General features: G+C 38.3%; 1 protein-coding gene across 1 annotated transcript in view; it reads left to right on the forward strand.

Annotated features, from left to right (window-relative positions):
• Positions 1-12,448, forward strand: part of syt3 (synaptotagmin III) — a 31,699-nt gene that overhangs the window by 15,469 nt on the left and 3,782 nt on the right. The window contains exons 6-12 of the mRNA XM_063903143.1: positions 488-664; positions 4,413-4,539; positions 7,068-7,286; positions 9,108-9,228; positions 10,207-10,378; positions 11,036-11,165; positions 12,334-12,427. Of these exons, the coding sequence (XP_063759213.1) occupies positions 488-664; positions 4,413-4,539; positions 7,068-7,286; positions 9,108-9,228; positions 10,207-10,378; positions 11,036-11,165; positions 12,334-12,423 (1,036 nt within the window). The 3' untranslated portion in view covers positions 12,424-12,427. The remainder of the gene's footprint in view (positions 1-487; positions 665-4,412; positions 4,540-7,067; positions 7,287-9,107; positions 9,229-10,206; positions 10,379-11,035; positions 11,166-12,333; positions 12,428-12,448) is intronic.

Here is a 12,448-nt window from a genome sequence, read left to right on the forward strand (position 1 = left end):
CATTTGTAACAGTAGTATTTGCAACTCCTAAAATCAATTAAAAAACAAATGATTCAAAATCAACAGAAGGAAAATAGTACCTGCTTAAAAGCTGATTTGTGAATAAACTGAAAAATACTATATTGGTTTTACAATGTCAGCTTAAGTCTTGCTTCCTTGAAATGAAGACTTTTAAAGGGTTTGCTTTAAAAAAAAAAACATCTGTCTTTTTCAAAAAATGTATTGTGATATTAACAGATATTTACTAACAGATACAGGTATAATTTCTACGAACAAAGAAATGACTCTGGTAGAACATTCACCATTTCTAACTGATACATTTTTTTGTGGTTTGTACTCCAGAATCATCATCATCACACAACTACACTTGATTTCATAACACTTCTATGAATGTGTAAAAATCATACTATTTCAAAGCAGATTTTTTAGTGAGTATGTGTGCGCTGTACTCTTCACTTAATATTCATCCTCTTTTGTGTCGGTTTAGGCCCAAGCCCATGACTCACCAGCTCTCCAGTCCTGATTTCCATGGCGAGGAGAAAGAGCAGGTAACCAGCATTGGGCAGATCAAACCGGAGCTCTACAGGCCTAAGGGCGACCAGGGCGATGGCAAACCGGGCGACAACTGCGGCAAGATTAGCTTCCTCCTGCGCTACGCATTCAAGTAAGCTCTGTCAATGTCCTCTTGTGTAAAACATGTAGGCTTTTAACATGGACAATTATATTAAAACCTAAACATTAAGGTTACATCACAACCAGGTTAGCCTGAAGATGCTGCACTAGTGTCCGTGAGGAGCCCAATTTGTTGTCTTGAAAACAGGAAAACCTTCTTCTTTGATCAAAGTATTGCAAAACACTTTTTTTTTTTATAATGGCCTTCTTCTCCATGTTTCTTTATCATTTAACAAAGTACAACGTTATTCAAACATTCCTTGGCAAACAAGATATGTTACAAGTATACCTGTAGCTGTTCTTGGTTTTTCTTTATATATATTCCCATCTGGACCAAAGTAGTAAAATGACTGAACAACATTCTATCCATGGCGCTCCCTCAATAGGTAGAAAAAAAAAAAAAAACATCAATTCTGCATTCTTTGTATGCTTGTGTTAGCCAGGCACAGTCTGGGAAATGTAATCCTTAAAAAAGTCTGTTGCGCCTGTTTTTGCACCACTTTGATCATAGCGGTGGGTGTTCAGTTCTTCAAACACTAAGAGAGCTGCAAATAGACACTGGTTTGCCAAATTGTCTTCATGGTACAGAACAGAGAGAGGGTGCTTCTTTGGAAAATATATTTTGCTGTGCTTGTTCTTTTCAGTAGACACACAACTTTAAATGTGCCAAGCCCTTGTTTATGATAGTCAGACTAAAATAATAACATTAAAACAATAAAAATAGTGCTATTAAATGTAAGTGACAAAGCAGTCTCTGTGTCTTTATGTGCTGTGCGGCACAGACTTTAATTCTATTTAGTTTGCTCCTTTGAGGGTCCTTCTTTGAATGCTAGAGAATTTGGGTCTGAGTATGTAATTGGTGGATGCTGTGAGGCCTGGGAGACAGTGTATGAATATGGAGCTGTACTGCAATTCTAGATGGCTGTGGGTTGTTGGGAGGAGTGTGTAGCTCACTTGCTCGGTCTGTCTGCAGCCCAGCTGGCAGTCCCCCATTTCTGCCTGCCCCGACATGTAGAAACATTGCAACAAGCGAAAGTGCTGATGGTCAGAAAAGAAAAGGAGCGAGAGGCCGTTTCAGTCATGAATTATATATAGCACGCCACTTTAAACAGCAGCCCCTGTCAACAAATAATAACACCAGACTGTGTTATAACTTGAGTTACAGATATAGAGAATTAGCAAGGAAATTGGATGGACAGGGAGGTTAATGATGAAAATTATTTATGTGTCCCTTTTTCCCCATTTATGTAGTCACAAGATCATTTATTATTTGGCTGTAGTTGCCTGTCATTACATAGTAGGCAAATTGTTTCAGTTAGAGAAGCAGAAGAGAGGGGGTAGCGAAGAAAGGTTAGATATTTAGTGTGTGGGCATGTCTGTATATACACACACACTGGAACTGTGATAAGGTTGGTATGTTAATGTGTGAGACCCAGCTGTTTGGAGTGTAACAGTCAGAATAACAATGTCAATCTCTTTCAGATCCTCTGGGAAAGGCATTTTTATTGACAATCCCATTAAAAGCTGACACATTTCCACTGTGGGAATAACAGCTAGCCTTCAGGCATTGTCTGCCAGGAATAAGGTCGTGAATTTACCTCGAGCAGTAATAGGAGTATTCTCTGCAGCTCGCTTCATGGGACGTGTAAAAACCTTAATTTGGGTTCCAAGCTCACATCTCGTTCTGTAAAAAGACATTTGAATTTGTGACCGTGTTTCTGTAACAAACAACCGATGCAGGGAGAATTATGAGGGGTGTTCCTGTCGTTTCCAATTATTGTTCATTTGAGCAATACTGTGAACCGCACTGGCTAATCACGGTGTGTCTGCCACCAACACGTTTCCAAAAATAATACTGGAAAAACATTGTTAAATAGATAGTATTGCAGGTTTTTCCTCATTAAAATATTTATCTGGCTGAGCTGTAAATGTAATTTCCTCCACCAACTTGCCCTGTGCATCATCTCCCTGATTTGATGTGATTGCAGACTGGGCCTGTTTATCCGATTGCCTTAATTGGATGTGATTCAGAGGTAAACACGTGTCCAGATGGGCCACGGTTGTATCGTCAACAAGCATGTCTTACTTGTGATTGGTACACACAGACATAAGACGTTATAACTGCTGGGGTCACTGCTGGCGTTTGCCCTGCTGATCATTCCTCAGCCTCAAAGTTCACGCTGCTCTCCTTAAGCAGCTAATGAAGTGCTGACACACTGGTTAACAAGGGGAGACACAGCCTAATGAGGTCTGATTAAAAGCCTCCTCAAAGGCTGTCCTCATCTTCATCTGGTAATTAAATACATAATAAACGAGAGACGCAGCCATGACTCTGGATGGAGCATTCGAATGTAAAGACATGTGTATTGTGTGAGCTTACAAGTGTGATTTATTCTTGCATGTTTGTGACAGAGAAATACAGAAATATTGCTTACATGTTCATTTGTGTGAGAGTTGTTGTGTGAGAGTATCTGATTTGGTGTGTTGATTAGAGAACCAATTATTTAATTTTTGGAGCGATGCTGCTGATTGTCTAAATGTGCTAACTTTCAACATTTTAATGCAAAATATCCATGAACATTTTGTACAAAGCGTTCAAGGTAAACATTCATATTATTTTCTCCCTCATTCAGAAAATATCCCATTATTAGTATAAACAAACACGGCAGATTTGTTTGACTTACCATTAACTGTAGAGCTGACACATTTTTTAAAAATATTTGACAATTTGGTTGGCAATCAATAATCTGCAGCAAATGTTAATGATTGATTCATTGTTTGAGTCATAAATTAAGCTAAATGCAAAACAATCTGCTAATACCAGTTCCTGTTCTTCAATAAATTCATCTCATTTGTAATTTATAACTAGTTTTAAGGGTTAACTACTGTGTAAATCAATTATCTTTAATATACAGTATGTATACATAACTTTTTTAACATAAAGCCACTTCTACTTGTCACCTATTTTGACAGGTTATAGATTATTTCTGTTATATTTGTATTTGACAAAAATAAAACATAACTATGTGTAGCAGTATTTTTTGTATCATTTTCTAGCTCAGTAATTATCTGACCGCTAAGGTTGATCTCACCCTCAGTGTAGGAACGGCTACTCTATAGAACCAGCACTTATTAAAGTCTAGCAAGTTTATTTCCATGGTACATTTCGTCCACAGGGGAATCCAGTATACATATATAAAAGTGAAAAAGGAACATCTATGCATAAATCATGATAACAAAAATTACAACAAACATAAGTAAAATAGAAAAAAAACATTGTGTTAAAACAAAGTGAAATAAGCAGTTTTTATCCTTTATGGAACCTAATAGAGAACAACAAAATGAATAATACTGTGATAGTAAGAGGTTAAGTGAAGGCCCAGTACTAGCATGGACCATAGTGAGTGTAGAATAAAGGCTACTGTGTTAAGGATTTTTAATGAGCCTCGCCTCTCGATCACTAGTTGTACATCTGTGGTTACTGTGCTTACTTCAATAGCTGCAACATTATACAGCTGCAGGACGGGAGACACACAAACTCTCTTACATGCTATTTCGGTTTTTCCTTACTTCAGAAACATGAAAACCTCTCACACCATTATGTGTGAATAAAGGTGTGTGTTTGTGTGTGTGGGTTGATCCTGTCTGGGTCTCATAGATTATTTGTGTAAATGTGTGCGACCCCTGCCTTTTTTATGAGAATGTGAAAGTTTAATGGAGTTTTCTGTGTTGTGTCTCAGTACGGAGCAGTTGGTGGTGAAGATCCTGAAAGCTCTGGACCTGCCAGCAAAGGATGCCAATGGCTTCTCTGACCCATATGTAAAGATCTACCTACTGCCAGACAGGAAGAAGAAATACCAGACCAAGGTGAATCCCACATCCACCACACTCATTTGTATGCTTAGTGTAAACAAACAAAGAGATCATTTCCTCAACATTTAAACATCATCAGGTCTGACTCGTTGTTTTCTCTCCGCCTGTTTCTTGCTGCTCTGATAACCTAGCCTCCTTACGGGGAATCATTAAAGCTACACTAATGTAATATAATCTAATCTGGAGCTAAATGTATTCAAGATAATGTGACTCAGACTATTACAAGGCACCGCTACTCAACTCCTGTGTGTTATTCTGGTATCTGAGGGCCCTAGAGTCAATATTTGAGTACATTTCGGGACGTTCTGTACCAGGGTATGTACCCGTTGCCCTTAAATATCATCCTGTCTTCTAATGCATTCTCTGTAGGGAAGATCAAAAGTCACAAGCTTTGTACCCTCACAAATGTGAACAAGTTTTAGTTCTCGATTTTATATCAAGTGCTTTTGTACAGCGTATGGGTAAAACAGAGAAACATTCTGAAGATAAAGTTAAAAAACATGCGGAATTGACAGTAGATCCAGGAAAGACTGAAAAGTAGGCTTTCAGTCACAATGAAGCTGTACCCATTTGAAATGTCTCCCTTTTGGTTTTCCCCCTTTGTGCGACTGTCTCCTGTATGTTACAAAAGCCGATTCAGTCGTTGAAAAGAGTGAATGCTTCAGTCATTTGCATAACAATGCTCTGCTTTTGTTCAGAGTGTGGATTATTGTTTAATTTCAATCATGTGGAATTTTCAGACCACTCATATTTTGCCTTGCTTTTATCCCTCCAGCTAATTTCAAAAGAGAAATAGACATCTTTTCTGTAGCTGTTAAAGCTTTGTGTTTCCGGTTTCTAAAGGCACAGCATCTCCATCAGCTGCGTGTTTATTACAAAGCTAACAAGTAATCATCAAGTGCTAATAAGCCGGAGTGACAGACCCAGTCATGCAGGAACAAAACTTAGATTTGGAAAATCGAGTGTTTGTCATTTAAATTATCACCAGCTTTATTGCATGGCAGCATTTATATCAAAGGCTTTCGTTGCAAATAAATCCAACCAGTAAATCAGCAAATAGTAAAAAAAAAAAAACCTGTTGATGATTGAATGAGATTGAATACACATGTACTGTAAATGTTTCTGCAATGTGTTTCAAACATGATTATCATCAAATATTGCATCATTTGATTTCCATTCAACTTAGTCCTCCGGTTTAAACAATCCGTTTCTTTTTCACTTGTAATTGATGTGACGGATAGAAAAGACAAGAGACACATTAAACCTTCAAAATAGAATTGAAATTGAAATAAACACAGTTACCAATATGAAATATGTTGTAAACATCTAAGAGGAAGAAATCTGGCTATGTTGTACGTTTTGGGAAACCAAATATTGAGTTTTAAATTTGGTTTTAGGTCTTTTATATAATTTCAGTAGGTTTGACGGGATTATCCATCCCACAAAAAAGGAACAAATTCACTTTCATCCTACTGGCTGAGCAACGAGGTCAGCCAGTGTGGTAAAGGTTAATTATGTTGCTGGAGGTCATTTTGGTATGGCAAACCAATCCCCTCTGGAATATTCTTTGCACTGAAATGTCTTGTTTCTTTGGAAAGGCAGATTAATTTAAAATGACATTTCCATGCAATAATGTCTGTTTTGCTGCTTTCAGCACGTTACGATTCATCCTACAGGCTGTTAATCAAAGCTTTTACATTCACAACAACTCTCCTATGTGAGGATAAGAACGCTTTAGATTCATAGAAATTGATGCCTTTTATGTTTTCTAAGGAAAAGATTCAGTCCAATAAAACACCACAGTGATGGGAGCTCAGTACCCAAGATGGTATTAAACGAATATGAGTAGTTTGTCCATTATTGCTTTCAGAAAAAATGTATTTACCATAAGTTCTGAGCCCCCTAGAATAAGATTATTTTCTAAATATGAGAGTTTTGCATTGATACTTATTCAAGTCACAGGTAAATGCCAGAAGACAAACTCTGCTGTGTGCTAGACATCATGTCACACCTTGTGAAAATGTACCATATCAAGCAGATAATAAGATACTGTGTATTTATACAGAGACAAGTATGTCCGTTTAAGCAAAGAAGACAGGAGGTCTGAGGTAACAAGGAAATTAAGAAAGCTGAGAAACGGTGTTGATATTTTAATTGACTCACAAACCTTTAATTGGACAATGTTTGGTGTAAGGATACTGAAATTGAACAATAATACATTTAACAAATTAATGATATGTTATCCAAGTTTTTTAATAAAATTATACACGATTAATTCATCAGTGGTAATGGCCATTACTGGCCGCGCTAATAAGAGCAACCCTTATTTCAGTGCATGTCCCATGTTAACCCCTTTTCTGCTGTAATTGTAGTGTTGTTACAAGGTAAAAAACATGTCGGCCTATCATTCCTTGTGCGAATTCCGTTTGACCTACATATTGGTAGGTACAAAACAATGATTGTAATTTGTAGTTTTGATGTAAAGAGTTACTGTAAATTCTGTCTTTGTCTGTCTCTCGCAGGTCCACAGAAAGACCTTAAACCCGGTGTTCAATGAGACTTTTCAGTTTGGCGTTCCACTGAATGAGCTACATTCCAGGAAGCTGCACTTCTCTGTGTACGACTTCGACCGCTTCTCCAGACACGACCTGATTGGCCAGGTAGTGGTGGACAACCTGCTGGACTTCAGTGAGGGCAGCGGGGACAAACCAGTCTGGAGGGACATTGTGGAGGGCACCGCGGTAAGAACAATGCTCTGCATCCAAAGCAAAACAATAACTTTCCTTTGGGGGAGATTTTACATTACATTAGATTCTAATTTGAATGAGCCTTGTAGCGATATCCGGCTAAACTCTGGTTTCAACTGTAGAAGTACAAATATATGGATTCATGGTTGTAAATTAAATTTGAATTACACCTAAAAAGAAAGAGAAAAACACTAATAAATAAGAGATACAATGTTCCAATATATTTTAATAGAAAGCCAAATGATTAATAGGAACACAATAAGATTTGTGAACATATGAGTATATTACAAAACAAATATGTGGATGTACTGCTGTGTGCCCTACAGTATATTACCAGCTGAACAGAGTATGTTATATTCAACTTACACATATACTATATGGCATGCTTACAAGATGTCTGTTGCTATGTGTCATACAGTTTGTTCTCTTCATGATATCATGGCCATAGTGAAAGAAAAGGTCACAGTTTGATTCTGCATTGATCAGCAGTTGAATGAATACCTTTGAAATGAAACCACCACTAATTACTGTATCTAATAATCTTAGTACCACGTCATTTTAAGTATTGTTATACTTTATTTAGAAAAACAATCTATCTGATGTTTAAAAAAATATATATAGAAAACACAGTTTAAAGTATTTGCTTTATTCACGTATAGAGGTTGTATACGTTATATATTTTGTCAGTCGCAAGAAAAATTAATTCAGACGGGCAATTGAGAAACCTTGAGAGGATTTTTTTATTTTACATTGCAGAACTTGAATAAGAATGTTAGTAACAAAAGTTCAGATAAAAGCTTTAAGAAATAAAATATTGTCGTGCCGATCAATTCAAGGGTACAGTATATATCTTTGCTTTTATATGACTTAAAGAAGCATGTTGCGTTATGAATGCATTATTGTCTGTTGTCTGACGGTAATGTACTCTATAGAGAGAATGCGCAGGAATAGTGTAGACTGGAAATTGTCTGCAGTATATATTCATTCGGAGTCTGGTAATGTAATAACACAGCTCAGGAGAGTCCAGATGGATTACTGGAAAGGCACCGCTGGCCATATCCAAACTTTTTTATCGCACAGTACTGCGTCCAAGTAGACGTATATAAAATATTCATAGAAAGCTATTAGCAAATTAGACAGAACAAAGTCTTACAGTTTTTTGGCATGAAGGTTTCATTTATTAAATAAGTTTAAAGCATCAGCCTCTTAGCGCATTTCAGTGTTTCACCCGGGGAAGTATTGATTAGTGAGGCTCAAAGCCACTAAGGAGTCATCATGCCACAGTGTGACCTGAATACCATTGATGTCATTACTGCGGTGCCACTGAGACCACAGGCAGCGAGAACATCAGTGGTGGGGGGCGGGGGGGGATATAAAAAGCCTGAGGAATCGCCATCTCTACTTACTTAACACTTTCGTCCACTCTGGGACATACACAGATTGGCATATGATTCATTTACAGTGACGGCACTTCCCCTCTGCTTAAACACTCTGCCTGTCCGCATTAGGATTCCTGCTGTCAACGCCCTCAGTCACAGATGTGCTCTTTTCTGGCAACAGACAATCATAGCACACCAAAGGATATCTGTCTGTTGATGTTATTCCTATCTGACTCTGTCTCTGATGCCAAGTGTGTGTGTGTTTGATCACTTTGTGCTGTCTCAGTTTCTGATCCCTGTGTGTGTGTGTGTGTGTGTGTGTGTGTGTGTGTGTGTGTGTGTGTGTGTGTGTGTGTGTGTGTGTGTGTGTGTGTGTGTGTGTGTGTGTGTGTGTGTGTGTGTGTGTGTGTGTGTGTGTGTGTGTGGTGACCTACAGGAGAAAGCTGATCTCGGGGAGCTTAATTTCTCGCTGTGTTACCTGCCCACTGCAGGCAGGCTCACTGCTACAGTCATCAAGGCCACCAACCTCAAAGCCATGGACCTGACTGGCTTCTCAGGTAAAGGATTAAGATTAAAAATGCGCACACACACACACACACACACACACACACACACACACACACACACACACACACACACACACACACACACACACACACACACACACGTAAAAAATGTTCAACCAAACACATTTGTATTTACGACTTACTTTAGTACAAGAAGATAAAGCATTTTCAAGACACCTCTGTAAATAATTTCCAAGTAGAGTTTGAATCTTATTAATACATTACCTGAAGCTTTTAGTTTAGAATCTACTAACACAACAAATAGTTAACCATTTTGCCAACCAAAATGTATTTTGTTGCAAGCAGAATTAGCTGCAGGTTTTGCCCTAGTTACAGTATGTGTGCAGAAATAGACAAAAACATCAACAGTTTTATCTGTGAAACTGGTGTCAAGAAATGTGATCGCTAATGATAATATTGATTTGACAAGAGCAAACACTTTTATTCTTGAGTTTTTCTTCACCTAAAGACCTTTAGATTGCATATGCACTCTCAGATTAAATAATCAAATGACAATGACCGCATGCCGTAATTATTGCCACAGTTATCCCAGGGTAATTGCAGTGCCTTAAAGATACATAAATGCAGTTTAAAGATGGAGTCGTGGGCGTGCGTGTTTTCCCTGGCTGCTGTCTCCGAGCTGCACATGTTGAATGGATAATGGAAATGATTCAACCTCTGCTGCTTTTCTCCCTTTGTGTTTTTAATCCAGCTTTGCCAAGGTGACTTGATTTTCATGCCTTTTATGTGTTAAAGCAGGATACCTGTGAGCATAATACAACATTTTGAGGATTCCCCACTTATTTTTTTTTTCCTCACGGTCGTTTTTTCCCCTCTCTCTTGCTTGCTGTTTCTCATTCCCTTTCCTTCTCTTCATTACTTTTTTCCCCTCACAACTTGCTTTCGACCTCTCTTTTTCCCTGTCACTTTCATCGTTCTTGTCTTCATCCCTCTTTCTCTATCGTTCAGATCCATATGTGAAGGCCTCTTTGATCTGTGACGGGCGAAGGCTAAAAAAGAGGAAGACTTCCATTAAGAAGAACACACTGAACCCCACATACAATGAGGCGCTGGTGTTTGACATTCCCAATGAAAATATAGAAAGTGTTTCCATCATCATTGCCGTGATGGACTATGACTGGTGAGCAAGTGTTATTACATTGCAGCATGTTTGGGGTGCTTCAACATGAAACTGATCATTACTGTGAAGTGTGCTGCTTATTGAATGTGTGTTTGCGCTGGCAGTGTGGTGTTTGCTGTTGCTTTTGGGTCGTAACATTTTGATGGTGAAGCGGCTGTGTTGAACACGATGCGAGCCCTCTCATGAGTCAGCCTCCTGGTGGACGTTCCCTGTTTTACATAGTCGGGCACCTCATGAATAAGCATGATTTATGCTAATGAAAAAAGGAAGAAGTGTAACCCTGCCAGCGTTAGTCTGTCTGACGCTGAACATTTGGTTGGTTGATGTCTTTGTGAATAGATGCTTGCCTTTCTATTATGTATACTGCCCTTCATTTGGCATCTCCATAGGTGTGTGCTTTTATATGTTTGTGCTCGTGCCTGCTTCCCCGTTCTCATCAAGCTTTTATGCAAACCTGTATGTATTTGTGAGCTGCTGTTCAATATCCCTCCACAGCCACTGTACTATTTTTCTAGAACTTAGGGTTGATAGATTAGACTCTGCCTGTCTTAAAAGCCCTTTCTCCCTGTGCTTTATTATATCCCTGTCATCACCCTTTCCCCTCCCTCTCTGTCTCTCTGTCTCTTCTCCTCGCTTCCATCCCTTGCTTCATGTTAGTATTGGTCATAACGAGGTTATAGGGATGTGTCGTGTCGGCAGCGAGGCCGAAGGACCGGGAAGGGAGCACTGGACAGCAATGCTGGCCAATCCACGCAAACCAATAGAGCACTGGCATCAGCTTGTGGAGGTAATGTGTGTGTGTGTGTGTGTGTGTGTGTGTGTGTGTGTGTGTGTGTGTGTGTGTGTGTGTGTGTGTGTGTGTGTGTGTGTGTGTGTGTGTGTGTGTGTGTGTGTGTGTGTGTGTGTGTGTTTGTGTCTCATGATCTCATACCACATATGTTCAGTCCTTTGGTTTGATCTGAAAAAACACTTTGATTTTATTATATGATGATTATCATATTAATTAGAAGTAGTGGTACCTGCAGTATGGTAACACTAGAATAGCGATAGTAGTTGTGATAATGGTATGATGGCAGACTAACATTAAAGCAGCAGCGGTAACATAATTATTCAGTTGTTTTTTTCTAAAGAAAGTTCCAAAATGTTCAATTATTCAAACAAGTAAAAGTCTCAAAATATTTGAACTATGTGAAATTTCCAAATGAAATAATCGGAATGAATTTCAATTTCATCTGGCTTTGTTATTGATCTATAGAAATTAATAATAGTTTAACATATTTTGAATGCGAAACATTAATCGAAAGAAAGAAATGACTCATAATAGGTGTAATGGAGTTAGAACTACATTATATCTCTGAAACATTGTAGAGTAATTTGAAAATGCACAACATTAAGAAGAGCACAATGAACCCCACATACAAGTGCTGGTGTTTGACATTCCCAATGAAAACATGAAAAGGATCTATTTTGTACACTTTGATTGGATGGATAAATCAACCAAAATATAAAATGGTTATTCTTTCACATTCAAAGGTTCTTCAGAAGGGAATTTTGTTATCTTTGAATGGAACTGGGATGTAGCTGTTTACCCTCATTGTTATTCCTGTCTCTGTGCTAAGCTAAGCCAACTGGCTGCAGGCGGTAGCTTCATATTTACCGTACAGAGTTGACAGTGGTATTAATCTTATAATCTTACTTCTGGCAAGAAGTTGAACATGCAAATTTCCCAAAAAGTCGAACTATTCCTTAAGGTACAGGACGTGAGAAAGTATACTTCCCTTCTTTCCAACACTAAGTACAGTTGCAAAAATAGTAGTGGCAGTCCACTACAAAGCATTACAGCAACATTAAATATAACATCATATTAAAATTGTATTTATTTCAACTGAATGTATAAAAAGTGTTTATTTTTCCCATTAATAATTAACGCAAGCAAAAGCTCTATTTCCCTGCAGGAAAAAGCAATTGGTACATTTGTGTCGAAGACTGCAACAGCATCCTCCCCTAAGCCGAACATCGTGGTGGACAGTCCTCACTCCGATTAAAACTGTGAGCATCTCCTGTTTTAGA

The sequence above is a fragment of the Eleginops maclovinus genome, chromosome 16 (genome assembly GCF_036324505.1).
Source record: "Eleginops maclovinus isolate JMC-PN-2008 ecotype Puerto Natales chromosome 16, JC_Emac_rtc_rv5, whole genome shotgun sequence".
Lineage (NCBI taxonomy): Eukaryota > Metazoa > Chordata > Actinopteri > Perciformes > Eleginopidae > Eleginops > Eleginops maclovinus.